This window comes from Chelonia mydas, chromosome 11 (genome assembly GCF_015237465.2).
Source record: "Chelonia mydas isolate rCheMyd1 chromosome 11, rCheMyd1.pri.v2, whole genome shotgun sequence".
Taxonomy (NCBI): Eukaryota; Metazoa; Chordata; order Testudines; family Cheloniidae; genus Chelonia; species Chelonia mydas.
In genome coordinates this window covers 73574570-73599292 of record NC_051251.2, presented here as the reverse complement: position 1 = coordinate 73599292, position 24723 = coordinate 73574570, and the positions used below count along the sequence as shown (strand labels likewise).

Below are 24723 nucleotides of genomic sequence, written 5' to 3'. Positions count from 1 at the left end.
GTTCAAGTTGGTGATGAGCTATTTTCACTGTTGTAGCATGTCTTGTAGTAAAACTAATTGTATAGCAATGCAAATGTTAAGTTAATCCATAAATTATATGTTGCAGTTGTCAGTGATGTTTAAATAACTCCTTCCATTAAATCAGTTGTGATTTTTGGTCTATAATTGTCTTTAACAGAGCATGTGAACAGCCTTCCTTTTAAAAGAATGAATATTTTTGTTTCATAACATTGTTTCACTAAAGCATTTCGTCCTTATGTAAAGAAAATACTAATTTTTGTGCAAGTGTTAGGAGTAGATCACTTACAAGATTTAAAGCCTCTTTGCCTGTGTATCCATGTCAAAAGTAAAATGTTTATAAAGTAATATAAAAATGCATCCTTTATATTGGGAGAGGAGGAAAGCTTGTGAATTTTACATTAAAAACATTTGTGAAATGTCAGTGGATCCACAGCCATATCTGCATGATCGTCAAGAGTGTCATCTTGCCTACCCAGAAGGCAGCAAAAGCACTCCATCTTTGTGGTTTGTAAATCTGAAGAATAAACATATGGTAGGATGCTCTTGACAACCGAGATGCACGCTGGGTAGCTTGTGAACACATTACATAATGCAGCAACTGATTTTGAAATGTTTGGGATTATGTCCCTGATGTGTATAGTACATACCTCATTGTAAACTATTTTATGTCAGGAAGAAAGGAAGCTAGTAAAACTGCCACTAGTGTCTTGGTTGAGAAAGCAGCTAGTATATTAAAAGAGAAAGCTGAGTCAGTCACTACAATGCAAGAGCCAGGTAAGAGAAAACAGTGCTTGGTATGTCATAGCTGAATAGGGTTTAATAACGTTTTATTAAACACTCCTGCAATAGCAGTGTCTTCCTTGTCTACCTTTCTAGCTAGTTGATGTAATATAGGGATTACTATACCAGATTAGCTCAGTGGTCCATATAGTCCAGTATTCTGTTTCTGACAGTTGTTACTAGCAGATGCTTCAAAGGAATCCTCTAATGGACAATTATGAACTAACCTGTCAACGAGATATATTTATTCCTAAAACCATTAGTGGTTGGCTTACACTCTGATGTATGAGGGTTCATATCCCTTGTGCATGTAAATATTCTTTTCTAATGTACCTGGATGTTTTCACCATCCATACAAAGGTCTATTCCTTTTTTGATTCCTACTAAGCTCTTGGCCTCATGGATAGCTTATGTCAGTTATATAGATTGATTGTGTGTGGTGGTCCAAATTTGTAACAGTTTTAAATTCGTTGCCTTTCCTTTTCTGTGAATGTCCCTGTCTTCTTTTCTGATGAGCAAAGCTAAATAAGAGCACCTGATTTACCTTCTCTCTACTATTCATTACATTGTGTACCTCTATCGTGTCCCCTCTTGTTTCTCTTCTAAACAGTCCTAGTCTTTTCAATCTCTCCTTACACTAGTCTTTCCATGTTTTTAATCTTTTTCATCACCTATCTCTGGACCCATTCTACTTCTGCTGTAGTTTTTGGGGCAAGGGTGACAACTGAACACGTTATTCCAGCGAAGGCAAACCATTGATTTATATAATGGTATTATAATACTTCTAGTATTATTTTCTGTCCTGTTTTTTATATGTCCTAACAGTTGGTTTGCTTTTTTGACCATGGATGCTCAGTGCGCAGAGGTTTCATTGAGCTGGCCACAGTGATGCCCTACCTCGTTTTTCAGAGTGGTTGCAATTAATATAGCACCCAGCAATGTGCATGAGTAGTTCATATTATTCTTTCTGATATGAATTACCTTGCATTTGTTAAGTGTCCTTTCATTATACATACACTTGGGAAAGTAGTTTAAGGTAGTGGGCATATGAAATCTCTTCCATCATTTTAGCATGGACTGTACCAAAATAACTGTACTTCTACGTAGCATTAAAAAGTTGGACAATAACCATGGATTTAGGCATTTTGTTATGTGATTAATTTCAAATTGTATGGTGCACATATTGCATATTTTGGAAGTAGTTACTTGATAACACTTCACAATTTTATTACTGAATACCATGTAATGGAAAGTTATTGGAACTCAGTCAGTTATTTGCCATATAATCCAGAAAGCATACTTCAGTAACTGCTTAGGTTTTACTAGGTAAATACAGTTTCATTTAAGGACTTACCCTGCTAGTAAATGATACTATATATTTGTAAACTGCTCCTGAATAGAATAAACTTTCTTGTGTTTGTAACTTACATAGTTCAGTCTTTTGCTTCTTGGGATGAAAAACTTGCTGTGGTGATTTTTTTTTTTTTTTTTTTTTTTTTGTAATTAACTAATTATGTGAAAAGCCATTGTAAATTTGTAACTTTCCTTATTTGCACTCAAGATAATTCATTAAACCAGAGTAATCTTTAAACAGGTAGTTAAGTGGATTAAACATTTAGCACAGCAATTTATTCTAAACTTTTATTATATCACTAATTTCTTCCTCTTGTAAATTCTTTTATGCTAGGAATAGTGGAAACGAATAGTCCTGCAGATAGTGTTTCAGATGAAAAAGCAGCTAGCATATTGCATGCAAAAGCTGAACCCAGACCTGCAGTAAAACACCAAGGTAAGAAGAATAAAACCTTGTTCATTCCTCAGAATTCCTTATTTGGGTCTATGCTCTTAAGTACATCTAAGAAGTTAAGTTGTGTTCTTTTCTGCCTAATTCAGATGCTCCCCTATAATTTAATCTCACCCTGTAACTATTCGTGAACTTCATAGTTCAGAAATCATACCTTTCCTAGTAAGGTCTTTACTCCCTACTGAAGCAGAATGCCTTTCAAGTCAAAACTTGAAGATAGGTGGTAGTACTCTAATGAGTAGTAGAGATGAGCCACTCCACATCTATTCTCTAGTTGTATTCATGAATAATGCGATAATAGATTTGAGACCCTAGTTAGACATCCTAAAGCTTTATTTTCTGGTGTATTTTTATTCTATGTGTCCTTCCTATGGTGACCAAGCAACTGTTGTTTTTCTCCCCACAAACTGAACTTTGTTGCTGGTGTGCTGTGGGGGGGATACAAACAATGCTGAATGGGAGAGGGAAGTGTGGTAACAGACTACATTGTTGTTGCACTTGCACTCCAGTGCAGGCAGAACTGTCAAAAGAAGCAATCAGCATGCTCCCTTACGTCCGAGGAGAGACAGGCCAGCTGCACCCTGTCTTGATGACTGTTCCCATCCCAGAATTGAGTGATTGCAGGATGTCTCCATTTGTTCAAGTGGATGGGTTTCCCCCTGCATATCTACAGACTGTCGCAGCCTGCTAATCCTGTACAAGATTTTAGAGCAAATTCCATCTCCTCATCCTTATTTCACTATTTTAAAAACTCAGTTCCTGAGGATTACAATATAAGAATACCTAATTGAAAGGGTAAGTAGATGCTGTAACCAAATTAAAATTTAGAAACAAATCAAGAATGCAGGCTAAAAGCCTGTAGATATTCAGGGGGAAACCATACCTCATCATCCCTAGAGATGTCAACAAGCTTTACTGGCCATGTATGATTTCCTTAATTGATCAGCCATGGCTAAATTCGAGGAGCAGGTGCCCGAGGCCTCATGTGAGGAGTTCTGGGCATTTGTTTCAGAGGACTGTTTAGTTGCCACAACATCTCTGAAATCCGCCATTGATGTTGCAGTTACTGGGGTCAGGGCCATAGCCTTAGCAGTAACCATGAGGAGGGCTTCTTGGCTGCAAAACTCTGAGATTGCTCTAGATGTCCAGCAAGCCATAAAGGACTAGCCCTTTGACAGCTGAGTCTTGTTTTCAGAGAGGTTGGATGACACTTTGCGCTTCTTCAAGGATTCCAGGGCTACTTTGTGGTCCTTGGGAGTGTTCATGCCGTTGGCACAAAGATGCCCTAAGGGGTGGTGCAGCAGTAGCAATATTGCCTGCAGCATTCCATTCCCAAGAGAAGGAGGCGGGTGGTGGTGGTCGGGGACTCTCTCCTCCGGGGGACTGAGTCATCTATCTGCCGCCCTGACCGGGAAAACAGAGAAGTCCGCTGCTTGCCAGGGGCTAAGATTCGCGATGTGACGGAGAGACTGCCGAGACTCATTAAACCCTCGGATCGCTACCCCTTCCTGCTTCTCCACCTGGGCACCAATGATACTGCCAAGAATGACCTTGAGCGGATCACTGCGGACTACGTGGCTCTGGGAAGAAGGATAAAGGAGTTTGAGGCTCAAGTGGTGTTCTCATCCATCCTCCCCGTGGAAGGAAAAGGCCGGGGTAGGGACCGTCGAATCGTGGAAGTCAACGAATGGCTACGCAGGTGGTGTCGGAGAGAAGGCTTTGGATTCTTTGACCATGGGATGGTGTTCCAAGAAGGAGGAGTGCTGGGCAGAGACGGGCTCCACCTAACAAAGAGAGGGAAGAGCATCTTTGCGAGCAGGCTGGCTAACCTAGTGAGGAGGGCTTTAAACTAGGTTCACCGGGGGAAGGAGACCAAAGCCCTGAGGTAATTGGGCAAGCAGGATACCGGGAGGAAGCACAGGCAGGAACGTCTGTGAGGGGAGGGCTCCTACCTCATACTGAGAATGAGGGGCGATCAGCAGGTTATCTCAAGTGCCTATATACAAATGCACAAAGCCTTGGAAACAAGCAGGGAGAACTGGAGGTCCTGGTAAAGGCAAGGAATTATGACGTGACTGGAATAACAGAGACTTGGTGGGATAACTCACATGACTGGAGTACTATCATGGATGGTTATAAACTGTTCAGGAAGGACAGGCAGGGCAGAAAAGGTGGGGGAGTAGCACTGTATGTAAGGGAGCAGTATGACTGCTCAGAGCTCCGGTATGAAACTGCAGAAAAACCTGAGTGTCTCTGGATTAAGTTTAGAAGTGTGAGCAACAAGAGTGATGTAGTGGTGGGAGTCTGCTATAGACCACCGGACCAGGGGGATGAGGTGGATGAGGCTTTCTTCCGGCAACTCGCAGGAGCTACTAGATCGCACACCCTGGTTCTCATGGGCGATTATAATCATCCTGATATCTGCTGGGAGAGCACTACAGCAGTGCACAGACAATCCAGGAAGTTTTTGGAAAATGTAGGGGACAATTTCCTGGTGCAAGTGCTGGAGGAGCCAAGTAGGAGGAGAGCTTTTCTTGACCTGCTGCTCACAAACTGGGAAGAATTAGTAGGGGAAACAAAAGTGGATGGGAATCTGGGAGGCAGTGACCATGAGTGGGTTGAGCTCAGGATCCTGACACAGGGAAGAAAGGTAAGCAGCAGAATACGGACCCTGGACTTCAGGAAAGCAGACTTCGACTCCCTCAGGGAACGGATGGGTAGGATCCCCTGGGGGAATAACATGAGGGGGAAAGGAGCCCAGGAGAGCTGGCTGTATTTCAAAGAATCCCTATTGAGTTTACAGGGACAAACCATCCCGATGAGTCGAAAGAATAGTAAATATGGCAGGCGACCAGCTTGGCTTAACAGTGAAATCCTTGCTGACCTTAAACACAAAAAAGAAGCTTACAAGAAGTGGAAGATTGGACAAATGACCAGTGAAGAATATAAAAATGCTGCTCGGGCATGTAGGAATGAAATCAGGAGGGCCAAATCGCACCTGGAGCTGCAGCTAGCAAGAGATGTTAAGAGTAACAAGAAGGGTTTCTTCAGGTATGTTGGCAACAAGAAGAAAGCCAAGGAAAGTGTGGGCCCCTTACTGAATGAGGGAGGCAACCTAGTGACAGAGGATGTGGAAAAAGCTAATGTACTCAATGCTTCTTTTGCCTCTGTCTTCACGAACAAGGTCAGCTCCCAGACTGCTGCATTGGGCAACACAGCATGGGGAGTAGGTGGCCAGCCCTCTGTGGAGAAAGAAGTGGTTCGGGACTATTTAGAAAAGCTGGACGTGCACAAGTCCATGGGGCTGGATGTGTTGCATCCGAGAGTGCTAAAGGAGTTGGCGGCTGTGATTGCAGAGCCATTGGCCATTATCTTTGAAAACTCATGGCGATCGGGGGAAGTCCCGGACGACTGGAAAAAGGCTAATGTAGTGCCAATCTTTAAAAAAGGGAAGAAGGAGGATCCTGGGAACTACAGGCCAGTCAGCCTCACCTCAGTCCCCGGAAAAATCATGGAGCAGGTCCTCAAGGAATCAATCCTGAAGCACTTAGAGGAGAGGAAAGTGAACAGGAACAGTCAGCATGGATTCACCAAGGGAAGGTCATGCCTGACTAATCTAATCACCTTCTATGACGAGATAACTGGTTCTGTGGATGAAGGGAAAGCAGTGGATGTATTGTTTCTTGACTTTAGCAAAGCTTTTGACACGGTCTCCCACAGTATTCTTGTCAGCAAGTTAAAGAAGTATGGGCTGGATGAATGCACTATAAGCTGGGTAGAAAGTTGGCTAGATTGTCGGGCTCAACGGGTAGTGATCAATGGCTCCATGTCTAGATGGCAGCCGGTATCAAGTGGAGTGCCCCAAGGGTCGGTCCTGGGGCCGGTTTTGTTCAATATCTTCATAAATGATCTGGAGGATGGTGTGGATTGCACTCTCAGCAAATTTGCAGATGATACTAAACTAGGAGGAGTGGTAGATAAAGTGGCAGGTAGGGATAGGATACAGAGGGACCTAGACAAATTGGAGGATTGGGCCAAAAGAAATCTGATGAGGTTCAACAAGGATAAGTGCAGGGTCCTGCACTTAGGACGGAAGAATCCAATGCACCGCTACAGACTAGGGACCGAATGGCTAGGCAGCAGTTCTGCGGAAAAGGACCTAGGGGTGACAGTGGACGAGAAGCTGGATATGAGTCAACAGTGTGCCCTTGTTGCCAAGAAGGCCAATGGCATTTTGGGATGTATAAGTAGGGGCATAGCCAGCAGATCGAGGGACGTGATCGTTCCCCTCTATTCGACATTGGTGAGGCCTCATCTGGAGTACTGTGTCCAGTTTTGGCCCCCACACTACAAGAAGGATGTAGAAAAATTGGAGAGAGTCCAGCGAAGGGCAACAAAAATGATTAAGGGTCTGGAACACATGACTTATGAGGAGAGGCTGAGGGAACTGGGATTGTTTAGTCTACAGAAGAGAAGAATGAGGAGGGATTTGATAGCTGCTTTCAACTACCTGAGAGGTGGTTCCAAAGAGGATGGTTCTAGACTATTCTCAGTGGTAGAAGATGACAGGACAAGGAGTAATGGTCTCAAGGTGCAGTGGGGGAGGTTTAGGTTGGATATTAGGAAAAACTTTTTCACTAGGAGGGTGGTGAAACACTGGAATGCGTTACCTAGGGAGGTGGTAGAATCTTCCTCCTTAGAAGTTTTTAAGGTCAGGCTTGACAAAGCCCTGGCTGGGATGATTTAATTGGGGATTGGCCCTACTTTGAGCAGGGGGTTGGACTAGATGACCTCCTGAGGTCCCTTCCAACCCTGATATTCTATGATTCTATGATTTGCGCAGCCTTTCCCCCGAAACAATGGGACTGGCTTAGAAAGAGAGGGATAGACCCCACAAGAGAGAGGAGTCCACGGGTGGGATAAAACCTAGTCTTGACCTTCACGGCCTCAACACATTCATCAAGTACATGAGACTCCACATGGTCACTCTGTCGGCTGTCCTCCCTGCGCTACTCTCAGAACGACTAGTTTGTTGGTCTGGACTTTCAGAATGGGTACTTCCATGTGGGCATTCTGTTGAGCCACAAGAAGTTTCTGTGTTAGACCCTGTTAGACTCCACGAGGTTGAGAGCATTCCTGCCGACTGACCTCTTCCAGGCAATTCAGCATCTGCCTCAGTCTGCAATCCCAGCCATCCACAACAGTTTGTGTGTGCCTGAGCTTGTTGCGCCACATGTCTGCCTGCACACAGGTGGTCCAGTTCGCCAGGTTGCACCTTCTGCCCCTTTCAGATATGGCTCAGGAGAGTTTACTGCCCTGTCTTGCATCCTCTGGATGGTTCACCTCCCGCCGCCAGTCCTAGATTCCCTTCACTGGTGGGAGTCCCCACACAATCTGTGCCGGGGTCCCCCTTGCTCGGCCCTCTGACCAAGTCAGTGGTTACTGACACGTCCATTCTGGGTTGGGGTGTGCATCAGGACTCATTGAGGGTGTAGGGCCTGCGGTCAGAATAGGAAGCCTTCATCCATATCAATGTGCTGGAACTTCGGGCTTACCACAAAGCAAGTTGTGCCTTGCAGAACATCAGACATTCAGTGGTTCACATACTCAGACCATACCACCACGACGTATTGTGTGAATAAGCAAGGGGGGAGCATTCCAGTTTACTCTATTTGGAGGCGATCAATCTGTGGCAGTTTTGCATCAAGGGAAGACATCACTAGAGCAGCAGTCTAGTTGTCGGGGGTGAAAAATCGTCTTGAGGACCATCTCAGTAGAGTTTTTCCCCTGAGCCATGAGTGGTCCCTGGAGGAGAGTGTTCTCCAGATCATCTTCGCAACATGTGGCACCCCTGTGATCGACCTGTTTGCAATGAGGGGAAACAAAGTGTCGCCTATTCTGCTTCCAGGGTGGCCTCAGTCCGCGTTCCCTCTCTGATGCCTTCCACTGCAGCTGGCAGTTGGCTCTTTATGCTCCACCCCCCCCCGCCATTCTGGTCATCCAACAGGTCATCCTCAAACTCGAGGTGGATCAGGCCAAGCTAATACTCATTGCTCCAGCATGGATGAGACAGTGCTGATTCTCATACCTCCTTGCTCTGCCAGTTGATATCAATTCCCATATCAATTCCTCTCTTTCCCAGTCTGCTTGCTCAGGACTATGGGATCCATCATGTGATCAGCTCCCTGCACCTTAGTCGTGTTGCTACATGGCTGAATGAAGAGGAGAAGCAGCGCTCTGCGGCTGTTTAAGAAGTCCTACTCAATCATAGGAAGTTCTCCACTAGGATTGCCTACTTAGCCAATATCTAATAGGAAATCTTACTTGAGCTCTATTGAGAGAAATTTCTATTGTTCTAAAGGGAGTTTAGGTTAAATGATCCCTTTGCTGGCAATGGTTAGTTTCTTAAATTTTGCTAATTGGCGATAGGTTGGCTTAGATGTATGGTCACATGGGATATTCAATACCTTTTCAGTTTACTTTAGGAATTCTTTAGGAGTTATCATTCAGAGATCATTAATCTATTGCACCCAGATAATCACAGTGGAATTCAAGGCAGATGTCTGTCTCACTGCATTGGGCCCCCTTCAGATTTCCATACCAGTGTCTCTGCAGGCATTCACATTTGCAGCAACAGTTTATAAGAATTGAACATAGCTTTCCTTATAATATACGTAGTGCTATAAAGGGTTTATAGGGTGCTTGTGACTGCTTCTAAATATTCTCATCTCTAAGTTTTTCTTTACACCTTTCATTTGTTAGCGTAATTGTGGATTATGCTACATTTATGTCGAAGTGAGGCAGCTCCCTATGGTCTGGTCAGGTGAAAGCTTCAGGAGTTTCTTGTCTTTCATTAAAATTGTTTCAGCCCATGATTAAGACACTAGTCTGTGTTCTGCATAATAACTACAGCATCATAGAACAGACTGTGATTCTATAGCTGGAGTACTCCACTAAATTATTTGCTCTCTGTGGTAATGATTCAGTCCCTTTGTGGGTTGTAGTTTTCTGTAGTTCTGTTTTAGTGCTAGAAGTCTAACTTGATCATTATTTTCTCTAGCAAGATATAGAATCTCTTATCTGAAGATTGATAAATGTGTCTTTTTTTTTTTTTTTTTCAGGAGAATCTGCCAGTGATGCAGGTATAGTAAGGATTACATTGAAATATAAATAGCACTCACAAAATACCTATCCACAGTTAAAATTAAATTCGTCATTGTAGTATTAAATAATTTTTATAGTTTTAATAGTGTATTTTTTATACTTACAGCAGTATACATTAAAGAACGTTTAATTTATAAACAAAAATGAAATGATCTCTGTTTTCACGCTTTTTAATTTTTTATTCAAGTAGTTCTAAGTCAAAAATAATAAAAAGTTACTCTAGGAGTTGGTCTGTATTTAGGGCTAAGTGGTGTTTCTGTATGTTTATTTTTTTAAATTACAACTGCTTTATATATTTTGAGAATAAGCAGACACTGCATGGAACTTGCCTTGCAAATACTGTAGGTAGTTATTTCACCATCTACTTCAGTGGCATTTCCATCTTCCACTTTCCTAATGTAAGTACAAGTTTAGAAAGACATTGGTCTCTCTCCTTTCCCCCTGTGCCCCCCCACCCCCATTTATGTGTTTACGGCTTCAATTTATGTTAAAGCTGATCTGCAAAATTTACTTCTCAAATAGCATGGGATGGATAATTCTGCTAGTAACTGCCTTTTAGAAAAATGAAATATACCAACTCTTTAAAGTCATTGGTATTTTGCTGTGATTTTCCACAGTCTGTTATGCTGTGATGTTGCAGCTACCATTTCCCCCTGTTGCACTTAGGAGCCCAGAAGAGTTCACTAAAGTGAAGTTTTATATGTAGTATGGTTTTCATCTCCAGGTTAAATAATATTTTAAAGACTCTGTAACTGCTCCATATAATAGCCATGCCATTTTCCTGGCTACTTTTAGGCCAACTCTGTACTCCAGCAGAGTTTATTGGTAGCTGTTATATCAAAGAGGGATGCATTTTGAGATATCTGGTTTCCCTCTGTTGCTAACTTGAGTACAGCTGATTTTCGTTTTAAAGGCTGAATTCAGTTAGCAGCCTGCACTCCTCGCTTAATTTTAAAGTCTTGCAGGGAACCTTTTAATGGGAGTTGGGTGTGCATGGAGGCCAGGAAAAACCACGCACACGCTTCCCCCCAAAGTTAGAAGAAAATCATGATGCCAAGTGATGGCTTTACAGTGTGAATAGTAAAACTGTGCCATTAATAAACCAAATAGAACACATTAAAAAGAAAAGGAGTACTTGTGGCACATTGGCACCCTGACAGTAGGATTGTCTGGCTTTGTAGACTCCCTCCTCAGGCCCTACGCTACCAGCACTCCCAGCTATCTTCGAGACACCACTGACTTCCTGAGGAAACTACAATCCATCGGTGATCTTCCTGAAAACACCATCCTGGCCGCTATGGATGTAGAAGCCCTCTACACCAACATTCCACACAAAGATGGACTACACGCCGTCAGGAACAGTATCTCTGATTAATGTCATGGCAAACCTGGTGGCTGAACTTTGTGACTTTGTCCTCACCCATAACTATTTCACATTTGGGGACAATGTATACCTTCAAATCAGCGGCACTGCTATGGGTACCCGCATGGCCCCACAGTATGCCAACATTTTTATGGCTGACTCAGAACAACGCTTCCTCAGTTCTCGTCCCCTAATGCCCCTACTCTACTTGCGCTACACTGATGACATCTTCATCATCTGGACCCATGGAAAAGAAGCCCTTGAGGAATTCCACCATGATTTCAACAGTTTCCATCCCACCATCAACCTCAGCCTGGACTAGTCCACGCAAGAGATCCACTTCCTGGACACTATGGTGCTAATAAGCGATGGTCACATAAACACCACCCTATACCAGAAACCTACTGACCGCTATACTTACCTACATGCCTCCAGCTTTCATCCAGACCACACCACACCATCCATTGTCTACAGCCAAGCTCTACGATACAACCGCATTTGCTCCAACCCCTCAGACAGAGAAACACCTACAAGATCTCTATCAAGCATTCTTACAACTACAATACCCACCTGCTGAAGTGAAGAAACAGATGGACAGAGCCAGAAGAGTACCCAGAAGTCACCTCCTACAGGACAGGCCCAACAAAGAAAATAACAGAACGCCACTAGCCATCACTTTCAGCCCCCAACTAAAACCTCTCCAACACATCATCAAGGATCTACAACCTATCCTGAAGGACGACCCATCACTCTCACAGAACTTGGGAGACAGGCCAGTCCTTGCTTACAGACAGCCCCCCAAACTGAAGCAAATACTCACCAGCAACCACACACACCACACAACAGAACCACTAACCCAGGAACCTATCCTCGCAACAAAGCCCGTTGCCAACTGTGTTCACATATCTATTCAAGGGACACCATCATAGGGCCTAATCACATCAGCCACACTATCAGAGACTCGTTCACCTGCACATCTACCAGTGTGATATGTGCCAGCAATGCCCCTCTGCTATGTACATTGGTCAAACTGGACAGTCTCTACGTAAAAGAATAAATGGACACAAATCAGATGTCAAGAATTAGAACATTCAAAAACCAGTCAGAGAACACTTCAATCTCTTTGGTCACTCGATTACAGACCTAAAAGTTGCAATTCTTCAACAAAAAAACTTAAAAAACAGACTCCAACCAGAGACTGCTGAATTGGAATTAATTTGCAAACTGGATACAATTAACTTAGGCTTGAATAGAGACTGGGAGTGGATGGGTCATTACGCAAAGTAAAACTATTTCCCCATGTTTATTCCCCCCCTCCATCCCCCACTGTTCCTCACACGTTCTTGTCAACTGCTGGAAATGGCCCACCTTGATTATCCCTACAAAAGGTCCCCGTCCCCCCCCCCCCCCCCCCCCCCAGCTCTCCTGCTGGTAATAGCTCACCTTAAGTTATCACTCGCTTGTTATAGTGTGTATGGTAACCCATTGTTTCTTGTTCTCTATGTATATAAATCTCCCCACTGTATTTTCTACTGAATGCATCCGATGAAGTGAGCTGTAGCTCACGAAAGCTTATGCTCAAATAAATTGGTTAGTCTCTAAGGTGCCACAAGTACTCCTTTTCTTTTTGCAAATACAGACTAACATGGCTGCTACTCTGAAACCTATCATTAAAAATAAAAAGGCCTGACCTTCACACTAATCATAACAAAGCACTCTGAGTTAAGGCTGCCTAAATCTTCTCTAAAGCTCCATCACTGTAGTCTCTAAGTAACTTAGTATTGTGCATATGTGCAGTCTCTCAGTCAGTGGATCTTAATGCATACTGTCATGTGCTTTACTAAGAAATTACTTCCTACTTTTATAAGCAATCTGTGGTATTCTTCATTCGTGTGGGATAGAGAAATATTATGCCTATTTTATATATGAGGAAACTGAGAAATAGGAAGGCTTACATGATTTGCGAGGGCCACACTAAGCCCGTCAGAGTCAGCAATGAGAATCAGAAATCCTGGTTCTTAGCCTAGATATTAAGTCACTGAACTATTTGTCCTCTCTTGCTTAAGGGTGATATGGCTTGTTAACTCCTAATTTCCTTATTCATTAGTTTGTACAATCAACTTTAATGTTAAAGTAGCATTTTTGTACATTAAATGTGTTCATGCCTATTCTTTAACGAAGTAAATCAGTAGACTACGTATTCAAAATGCCTGGGTGCTGCATTAAGTTAAAATTAACTTTAAAAAGTCCTTACTATCTTATTTGTCAATTAAAAAAGAAAGGGGATGTCTTACTGGTAATAAATGAATTGTTCAGGGCTCAGGATAAAAATAAAAAAGTTAAGAAAACTGAACAAATGATATCCCAGTCAGCAAAGTACTTAAACACGTGAGTAGCCCCATTAAGTGCAATGGGGGCACACATGCTCAAAGTTAGGCATATGCATAAATACCTTGATGACTCAGAGCCTGGTTTACTGGGATGGAGCCATTCTTCGGAGGTATCAGAACTAAAGTTTATGGGGGCAGAAGACAAACTTCTTATAGAGGGTTAGTCTTCTCTTAGAGCACTATCTGAACAAATCAATACTAAATAGGAAAAGTCACTAAATATCTGTTTATACAAATTTTAAGATTGGTTGTAAGGGTATCGAATGCTTTCTGCCTCTAATATTGTTTTTTCTAATTTTTATGTTTACTTATAAAAAGTATCCACAGAAATACTGTTGCAAAGCCTGAGGAACTGTTTATATCCTGCTAACCTGCACAGTTATTTGTCAGAGAGAACAGAAAAAGAACAAGATAAATTCATGGAGGAAAGGTCCATCAATGGCTATTAGCCAGGATGGGCAGGGATGGAGTCCCTAGCCTCTGTTTGACAGTAGCTGGGAGTGGATCACTTGATGATTACCTGTTCTGCTCATTCCCTCTGCGGGACCTGGCATTGGTCACTGTCGGAAGACAGGATACTGGTCTAGATGGACCTTTGGTCTGACCCAGTAGGGCCCTTCTTATGTCTATTTAAACTCAGCGTGAAAAAGACAGATTCAGAAGACAATCTTCATAGGTTTAGCATGAGGAAATGTTGAGATTCCCTTTGACCAGACTAGTTTTGTATTCCATTCAAGGGTCGGGGTGGGGGATTAGTTGTATTTTATTAGATTAATCTTTATAATACGTGGCATCAACTGTACTGAGATCATAATCATGTAACTATAACTAAACAAGAATTGGAAACACTAACTAATTGGAAATGCTAACAGCATTTTGAGATGTATAAGTAGGGGCCTTGCCAGCAAATCAAGGGACGTGATCGTTCCTCTCTATTTGACATTGGTGAGGCCTCATCTGGAGTACTGTGTCCAGTTTTGGGCCCCACACTCACTACAAGAAGGATGTGGAAAAATTGGAAAGCATCCAGTGGAGGGCAACAAAAATGATTAGGGGACTGGAACACATGACTTATGAGGAGAGGCTGAGGGAACTGGGATTGTTTAGTCTGCGGAAGAGAAGAATGAGGGGGGATTTGATAGCTGCTTTCAACTACCTGAAAGGGAGTTCCAAAGAGGATGGCTCTAGACTGTTCTCAGTGGTAGCAGAGGACAGAACAAAGAGTAATGGTCTCAAGTTGCAGTGGGGGAGGTTTAGGTTGGATATTAGGAAAAACTTTTTCACTAGGAGGGTGGTGAAACACTGGAATGCGTTACCTAGGGAGGTGGTGGAATCTTCTTCCTTAGAGGTTTTTAAGGTCAGGCTTGACAAAGCCCTGGCTGGGATGATTTAATTGGGGATTGGTCCTGCTTTGAGCAGGGGATTGGACTAAGTGACCTCCTGAGGTCCCTTCCAACCCTGATATTCTATGATTCTATGAACTCTGTTAGAGGGGAAACAGCAAATGTAAATATTTAATGGAATGAAATAGAAGCTTGTAATTGCAATAGATTTTAAATGTCCTAATGTATGGAACATGATCTTTTTTATGAACTTCATGTCCTCTCTCATATGTACCTTGTATAATGAACAAATATGAAGTTAAGAGGAAAAAGTTGCTATGTTACTTTCGAAGAACTGGAGGAGAGAGTGAAATCCTTGTTCTTCATGTGGTTGCAACTGTGTGAGCATGCCCAGCACATCAAAGCTGGAGAATTTTGCCTAGCAGTACCTGTAGGGACAGAGCTTGCACCCTTTTCCCTCATAGCCCCTCCCATGGCTATATAAGGGCAGCACTGCCCTCACCCGCCTCAGTTCCTTCTCGGACTCTTGCTATAGGCAGTGAGTCTTCGGTGAGTTTTTTTTTAAACCCCGCACTTACCTTCACAGTTTTTTCTGTTTCTTTGGAATATAGTTATAGTTGGTTAGTAGTACCTGTTAGTCATAATAGTTAGTAGTGGTAGTAGTAATTAATTAGGTAGTTTCTCCTGGTGGAATGCCCTCACCAGGGTTTAAAGTTTGTCCTTTGTGTAGAGTAGCTATCCCCAATAATGTCCCCCACACTTGACGTTTATGATGTCTGGGGGAAGGGCATATTCGAGAAAGGTGCTCCATCTGTAAGCTTTTTAAAAAAGAGGACACAGGTGGCTTGAGACTTAAGATTAAAGCAGCATCTTCTCAAGCAGGCCCTGAGCTCTGCCTCTGCACTGGGGACCACTCTGGAGCATCAGGCCCGTCAGAGGTACTGAGGGGCCTGAACTAGTACAGGCTGGATCTTCTCAGCTGAGCGCAGTTTCCTCGTCAGAAGGAAGAGGGATCTCTCTTCATCAGGTCCCCCATGCAGATGTGTATTGCCAACCAGCACGTGCTATTCTATAAAAATGACTTTGTGAACTGGGACCCCATGTCCAAATTTGTGGATAAGTTACCAGAATCCTTCAGGGAGGAGTTCAAGGCTTTTGTTGCAGAAGGCCGTTTAGTGACCAAGACATCATTACGGTCAGCTCTGGATATATAGTGGATGCTTCATCCAGGCTAATGGCTTCAGTCTTTACAATGAGAAGGATCTTATATGGTTGCAAAACCCTGTCATAGCTTGTGAAATCTAGCAGAGCATAGAGGACTTGCTGTTTTTGGTCACCTCATCATTACTGAGAGAAATGACGAGACATTGCATTCCTTTAAAGACCTCCAAATCCCCCGTGCTCCTTGAGGATTTATGTGCAGGCCCCAAGGAGACATGGCTTTGGTAGCCATCGACAACAGCAGCAATATCCCCCTCAGTGATATTTCCATCAGTCCTCTACTCTATGAGGTAGCAGGATTTCTCCAGAAAGGGGCACAAATTGCAGAGAAGACTTTCTGGGTCTAATTCTAGCCAAACGGCCCATCTTCTTGTCTCGTGGACTTGACAGCCTATTTGACTTGAGTCTCAAGAGCAGGACTCCAGCTTGGAACATCACTTTCCTGTCCTTTCAGTTTCGGGACAGGTTGTCCCGCTTCTGTAGTACTTGGGAGGCTATAATTATAGACAGGTAGGTCCTTAGCACTATGTGATTGGATTATGCTATTCAGTTCATATCCAGTCTCTCTCCTATCATTGTTTACTCAGCAGGTGCAAACCCTGTTGTGCTATGGGGGTCATAGAGGAGCTTCCTCCTTATGTTCATGGAAAAGGATTCTACTCCCAGTACTTCCTGATCCCCAAGTCCAAGGAAGGAGAGAGACCTATCCTTGATCTCTGTGATTACCCTGACTACTGTTCTTTCTGCACTGAATCATAATGTCTGGTTTGCTGATGTCTTTCTCCAATATGCTTATTTTCAAATGAGGAATCTTCCCAGGCCACACAAAGATTCTGAGATTTCTTGTTGCTGGCCAACACTACCGGTACACAGTTCTCCCCTTTGGTCTATCTTCAGTCCTGTAGGTCTTTACCAGATTGGGTGACCGTGATGGTGGCGGCAGCCTTTCTCAGAAGGAGAGGGGTTCATGTCTCTCTGTACTTGGACAATTGGCTGGTGAAAGGCACATCCAAGAAGCAGGTCCTCATTCATGTCCAGTTCACTTGGACCTTTTCGGTTAGCTGGGTCTGATCCTGAACAAAGGAAAATAAACTCTAATCCCAACTCAAAAAATTGAATTAATTGGGGCCCTATTAGACTTTACAAAGTCGAGGGTCTTTCTCTGGTAAGAACAATTCCAGACAATTTGGCACCTTTGTCTGGCTCTCCAATTGCATCCTTCAACCATGGTCTGTGTATGCCTGAGATTACTGGGCCATATGGCCTCATGTATTTCCAAGGCACAGCAGGAGAGGCTCTTTTCCCTCATCAGTTGTGTCTGAGGTTGGCCCGTCACCCAAGTTGCTAGTCATTGGACACCCTTATCTGAGTGTCCCCAGAGCTACTGGACTCACTATAATCATGGATAGAGCACAGCAGTGTGTTTCAAAGGGGTCCCTTTTGCCTTTCTTCCACCAACCAGAACATTAATCACAAATGCTTCCACAATAGCCCAACAGACTGCTAATGAAAATCTCTGCTCAGAGGTGCATCTGCACCTGAAGTGGAGCACCCCACTGGGGGACACAACTTGAAGAATTACAGTTACAGGGTGAGTAACCTTTCCTTCTTTTCATCCCCTCTGCATCAGAGTTTCCAGCCTCAGTTTTGGTGTAAAGGAACAGAGGGAGGGTTGGGGTGGTGCTGCCCTTATATAGCCATGGTAGAGCCTACGAGGGAAAGGGCACTAGCTCCGCCCTTGCATGTATTACTAGGCAAAGTTCTTCGGCTTTGGTGTCTGGGCGTGCGCACACCTGAGTGGAATACATGTCTGCACCCACATCTCAAAGAACAACAATTATGCTACAGGTAAGTAGCCATCTTTTTCCAAATGGAAAAGGTCATAGTACTGTGAACGAATGTGAAGAGTTAGAGTATAGACAATGTTGGAACTGATGAAGATGCTTCTTCATGCCCCAGACTCGAACCATACTGGAGTATAGTATTATTTCTCAATATCCATTTGAACTGTAAGTTCAATATTCAAATAGTTTTAAATATTTCAGGCTTAAAAGGTTTTGGTTACAAATAAATTTTAAAAAATAAACTCAGTGTTTCTTTTGTAGTGGATTTAGTTAACTGGCACACTGATGAGCTTTGATAAAATGTAAAATAATGCAGTACAAAATCTTAGATTTACATTTCAAACTTGTAATTATGACTAAGCTGTGGTGGTGTTTCCTTTTAATAGAAGGAGAAGCTGGAAACCGTGCCTCTGAGAAGCCAGTGGTGTCTGAGAATGGCGAAGTATCTAATGATCTTCCACCTCACGTCACCCAAAGGTCTGTTCCTATCTCTCTATTCCTTTCTAACCTAACTGTAACAGGTCTGAAGAAGGCAATTGACTTGAGAGCAGATAAGGACACTTCTGGCAAGAAATTGCTGCTAATGATAGTCTGCATTAAGAAGATGTATCAGATGATTCAACCCAGTACTCCTAGATATGGTTGACTTCATTGTCTTAATGAACAGTTATTTCCAGTTTGTAATTTTTGTTGAATTCAATGTTACTGTTTTAGTTTATAGCATGCTTTGATGTAAATGGTACTATTTTCAATTACAGTGCACAGATTGAGAATGAAATAATGAGATGTACATTACATTAATGCATTTCCCAAGTTCGATACTACTGAGGTGCAGAACTCTCCTTTTCAATTGCCTTATTTTTTTCAGTCTTTTCAAATCCAAATTTACATTTCCTCTATATGTCCAGGCAAGACAGCAAAGGTGGTTCTTTGAGTGATTGCACATGTGTGTTCCGCTCTTGGTGGGTGCACCCTCTAGGCATAGTTGTCGGAAATTTTTTCCTCAGTGGTACCCGTTGGGGCAGCTTGAATGCCCTCTGCTACCGCATGCCACTGCATGCAGATAGGGCCAAGCTGCCCTTGAAACCTCTCACCTCAGTTTCTTCTTACATCGCATGATGATGGTTCGAATCTGTTGGTCTTGCGTTAGCAAGTGCTCTCAGCAAGTTTTTTCTTGTATATAGTTACATGTTTGTACAGTTATTAGGGGTAGTTGGTGTTTGTTGAGTTAGTTTAGTGTCTGTTAGTTCTTTCTCGGTTCCCCAAGGTTGGGGATCTGTTATAAGTACTGAGGAATGCTTCAGTCACTGGGCTTCAAGCCTTGCCTGGCATGACTGAAGCCTTTGCCTGTGGGTGACCCTCACTTTAGTTGTTTGAAATGCTTAAGTGAGTTTCATATAAGGATTGGTACCAGATTTGCAAGGACTAGAAGTCTAGTCCTAGAAGTCTAGTCTAGAAGTCAAGTCTAGAACCAAGAAAGATCTAGAGACCAGACTGAAGTTTCTTTTGATAGAGACTGTTCTGAGACTACCTTCAGAGCCGTCTCGATTGGAGATGGTACTGAGCATTTCAGCATCTGAAGAAGTGAGGTTCTGATACTGACTGAGTCCTGGCACTGCTCTCCCTTGCCTGTGCCCAGGAAGAAGCAGAAGGCTTCCAAGGACGCTGCTGGGAGATGCAGATCCCCAGTCGCTAAGTCAGCCAAGAAAGGGGACAGTGTAGAGTAGAGTGCAATCAAAACTGAAGCACTCCTCCACTCATCATCAGCTATATCAGCACCGTTGACTCTGGTGCTGGGGCAGGGACTGTCGAGTCTGGGGCCTGAAGAAGCATCTTCATCAGTTCCAACACTGTCTATGCCTCTTGCACATCAGTCAAAGACTATCCCAGTACATCTACTCCAGAGATGTTTTAAGCTGCAATGGGCTTGCTGAGCTTATCAGGGCTGCTTTCCCAGCCGTGCAGATCGCTTATATGGTATCGATTGACCACTTGGTGCCAGCTCCTCAGTGCAGTGACTCAGTGCTGGGAAATCTCCTGTGTCTTAAAACATAAGAACGGCCATACTGGGTCAGACCAAAGGTCCATCAAGCCCAGTATCCTGTCCTCTGACAGTGGCCAATGGCAGGTGCTCCAAAGGGAATGAAGAGACAGGTTATCATCAAGTGATCCTTGTCCTGTCACCCAATCCCAGCTTCTGGCAAACAGAGGCTAGGGATACCATTCCTGCCCATCCTGACTAATAGCCATTGGTGGACCTATCTAGCTCCCTTTTGAACTCCGTTATAGTATTGGCCTTCACAACACCCTCTGGCAAGGAATTCCAGAGGTTTGACAGTGCATTGCATGAAAAAATACTTTCTTGTGTTTGTTTTAAACTTGCTGCTTATTAATTTCATTTGGTGACCCCTAGTTCTTGAGTTATGAGAAGGAGTAAATAACACTTCCTTATTTACTTTCTCTATACCACTCATGATTTTATAGACCTCTATCATATCCCCCCTTAGTCGCCTCTTTTCCAAGCTGAAAAGTCCCAGTTTTATTAATCTCTCCTCATACAGAAGCCATTCTATACCCCTAATCATTTTTCTTGCTCTTTTCTGAACCTTTTCCAATTCCAATATCTTTTTTGAGATGTGGTGACCACATCTGCACGCTGTATTCAAGGTGTGGGCATACCATGGATTTATGTAGAGGCAATATGATATTTTCTCTCTTATTATCTATCCCTTTCTTGATAAAAAGAAAAGGAGTACTTGTGGCACCTTAGAGACTAACAAATTTATTTGAGCATAAGCTTTCGTGAGCTACGGCTCACTTCATCGGATGCATTCTTGATGATTCCCAACGTTCTGTTCACTTTTTTTGACTGCCGCTGCACATTGAGTGGATGATTTCAGAGAACTATCCACAATGACTCCAAGATCTCTTTCTTGAGTGGTAACAGCTAATTTAGACCCCATCGTTGTATATGTATAGTTAGGATTATGTTTTCCAGTGTGCATTACTTTGCATTTATCAACATTAAATTTCATCTGCCATTTTGTCGCTCAGTCACCCACTTTTGTGAGATCCTTTTGTTGCTCTTCACAGTCTGCCTGGGACTTAACTATCTTGAGTAGTTTTGTATCATCTGCAAATTTTGCCACCTCACTGTTTACCCCTTTTTCCAGATCATTTATGAATATGTTAAATAGGACTGAGCCCAGTACAGATCCCTGGGGGACACCACTATTTACCTCTCTCCATTCTGAAAACTGACCATTTATTCTTACCCTTTGTTTCCTATCTTTTAACCAGTTACCAATTCATGAGAGAACCTTCCCTCTTATCCCATGACTGCTTATTTTGCTTAAGAGCCTTTGGTGAGGGACCCTGTTAAAGGCTTTCCGAAAATCTAAATACACTATATCCACTGGATCTCCTTTGTCCGCATGCTTGTTGACCCCCTCAAAGAATTCTGGTAGATTGGTGAGGGATGATTTCTCTTTACAAAAGCCATGTTAACTATTTCCCTACAAATTATGTTAATCTATGTGTCTTGACAATTTTGTTCTTTATGATGGTTTCAACCAATTTGCCCGGTACTGAAGTGAAGTCTTGGAGCTCTTATCCTTCACTCTTCCCTGGACTCTTGGCACCAGTCCCTGGCAGTGACTGGATTCGCCCCTCCTTGGTCAGGAGAAGGTGACTCTTCTGCTGACTCGGACCTTTGCTCTTATGTTTCCCAGCTGCAGTATGTGTCTTGCTGTTCCCCCTTCCTAAACCTTACCACCCAGGGTACACTTGCTAGACCCTGTGAGTGGTGCTGACATGGACATGTGACCTGCAAGACTTCGGGGTCCAGTGCCCTTTCAGTTGCCCTTCTGGAACCCATGGGGGCTCCCCCTGTTTCCAGATCACCCTCCCAAAGTTCAGTTTCCTCAGCTAAACATAATGAGTCAGCTCGTCAAGCCCATTATTGGGTCCAATACAGAGCAGGAAGAAGGTGTTCATGAACGTTTGGCAGGACAATGAACAGGGACACACAGCCCCAGCTTGTGCTGGGTTCATCTTTCTCCTCACCAGGTGAGGCAGTTTCCTTAGGGTTGCCTTTGCCCCCTTCTGATGACTAGAGGGTCCACCAGCAGCTCTTAAAAAGGGTGGCCTTGGACATTCAAGTAGAGGAGGTCAGGGAATCTTCTCCCTGTCTCATTGATATTCTGGACTCTGCCGCTCCATCTCGGTGACACTGCCAATTCAATGAGGAAATTTTAGAACCTATCAAGTCTCTCTCTGGCAAACTTCCTCCTCACTCCTTCCCACATCTAAATGAGTGGAGCATAAATATTATGAACCCTCCGAGGTTTTGAGCACTTTTATTCCCATCCCCCTCTGGGGTCACTAGTCTCAGCTGATGATGAGAGGGAGCTCCAGGGCAACTGACATCTACCCCTAAATCAAGGGGTGCTAAAAAGCTTGAGTTGTTCGGTAGAAGAAATTATTCTATGGCAGGGTTACAGCTTAGACTCACTAACCAGGAGGCTTTATTAGGGCGATATGACACTAATATCTGGTTTCAGAGTAACAGCCGTGTTAGTCTGTATTCGCAAAAAGAAAAGGAGTACTTGTGGCACCTTAGAGACTAACCAATTTATTTGAGCATAAGCTTTCGTGAGCTACAGCTCACTTCATCGGATGCATCCGATGAAGTGAGCTGTAGCTCACGAAAGCTTATGCTCAAATAAATTGGTTAGTCTCTAAGGTGCCACAAGTACTCCTTTTCTTTTTTCTAATATCTGGAACGCCATTCTAAAATTTAAGGACAAGTTGTAAGGCCTCATGGATCTAGAACCTGGGCCTGTAGAGCTACCAGGCAGCTGACATCTCCAGACTAGCACCCAGCGGCAGCTGCAATCAACTTGCACTCTGCTTCCCGTGACCCACCGTGGACACAGACCATGGGAAGTTCCGCCTCAGAGGTTTTACAGATGGCAGCCCCATATCTCCCGATTGGCTCCCTGCCCGATATAAATCCCAGGGGAGTTCCAGGAAGTGTCCAGGCAACAGCGTGGATCTTCTGAAGCTGCCATGACCATTCCTGCTCCTTGGTCTTGAATTTCTCGCTTAACCTTGGCTTGATATGGACTTTGCCTCCTGATTCAGACTCTGACCCTTGTTATCAACCCTGGCCTGGCCCTGACTCCAAACTCCTCTGCTACTCCTAGCCTCAGGTTTGCCCCTGCTCTGACCCTAGGCCCTGACTTCCCTTGTTGGGATCCTGAAACAAGTTGGCTGAGGATTCTAAGCAGGAGTTTCTTTCACTGATAGATGAAGGGAAGTGAATGTCAAGAACATCACTTCAGGCTGGTTTGGACATGGCTGATTCAGCTGCTAGGACCATTGCCTCTGCCATCACCATACGCAGGTGCTCATGTCTACAGTATTTGGAGTTGCCCCAGAAGGTTCAGCAGACTCTGTAGGACCTGCTGTTTGAAGGTCATCCCTCTTTTCGTCTCAGACTGATGATAAACTTCACAGCTTAAAGGACTCTAAGATGACTGAAGTCTAGGAAGCACTTTTGTCCTCAGCTGTCCCACAGCTACCCCACTTCTGCACCTTGTCAGGCTATATAGAGGAAAATGAATAGGAGTTATAGATGCAAACTGGCTCTTGTTGCTGCTTCAGAATTTCCTGGTCCATCTAAGCATCCTGGGGTTGCTAAGCAACCATTTTGGTGGTGGAATCGAGGATGCCAAACCAGTCTCTGAAACAGCAAAGTTTGTTTTGTTAGTTGCTAAGTAGACCTTGATGGGACTATCTTGGCCTTCCGCCCTCAGGTGGATAACTGCTCTGTCTTTTCTAATAGAATGTCAAGAAGATGTTTGAAAGACTTGGAAAGATGTATCCTCAGGAACAAGATCCTGTTCCGTAATGGGATCTAAACTTGCAATTGTCCTTTTGAGCCTTTAGCTACCTGCTCTTTACTGCATATTTCAATGAAGGTAACGTTTTTTGGTGGCCGTGACTTCTGCTAGGTAGGAGGTTAGGTGAGCTGCAGGCCCTGCCTGTCTGGCCCTCCTTATACTGTTTTCTTTAAAGACAAAATGTACCTTCATTTTCATCCAAAGTTTCTCTCAACCGCATTATCTAGCTTCCGTATCAACCAAGCGATTTACCTACCTTCATCTTTTTCCCCGAGACCACACCTGAATAAAGATGAAGAGCATTAGCATTCTCCCTTGACAGTTCCAAACAGTTCTGTCTGTATTCCCAGCTCTTTTTGGTGATCTCAGAGAGAATGAAGGGGCTCCCAGTTTCTTCTTAGAGAATAACGTCTTGGATAGCCTTGCATATTCTCTTGTGCTACAGTTTGGCTAATGTTATCCCCCAAGCAGAGCGGCAGCAATTTGACAAGATTGCAAGAGGCTTCTGCGACTTTCCTGGCTCTCCTAGACATTTGTAGGCAGCATCTTGGTCTTCGTTGCACATGTGTATTTCCCATTATGCCATCACTCAGCAATCAAGAGACAAAGCTTGTCCTTCAGTTGTTGTTCAGATAGGCTCTGATGCCACCAAAACTGGAATGCACTTGTGCAGTCACTGGAAGAAGGAAAAACGGTTACTTACCTGTTCCATAACTGTTGTTCTTCAAGATGTGTTGCATATGTCCATTCCATGACCCATCCTTCTACTCCTCTCCATCGGAATTTTTCTGGCAAGAAGGAACTGAGAAGGATCAGGGCAGGTCTGCCCTTTATACCTACATGCAGTGGCACGCAGCAGCAGAGGGCCCTTGAGCTGTCCTGATGTA

At 43.6% G+C, this 24723-nt stretch overlaps 1 protein-coding gene across 8 annotated transcripts in view; it reads left to right on the top strand.

Moving 5' to 3' along the window:
* Positions 1–24723, top strand: part of TRAF3IP1 (TRAF3 interacting protein 1) — a 91312-nt gene that overhangs the window by 27544 nt on the left and 39045 nt on the right. For 4 of the 8 annotated variants that reach the window (XM_043525703.1, XM_043525701.1, XM_043525706.1 and 1 more), the window contains exons 8-10: positions 2489–2590; positions 9727–9747; positions 18317–18407. In XM_043525703.1, coding sequence (XP_043381638.1) covers positions 2489–2590; positions 9727–9747; positions 18317–18407 — 214 coding nt within the window. The remainder of the gene's footprint in view (positions 1–2488; positions 2591–9726; positions 9748–18316; positions 18408–24723) is intronic. The other 4 variants (XM_043525704.1, XM_043525702.1, XM_043525708.1 and 1 more) reach the window with 2 other exon arrangements.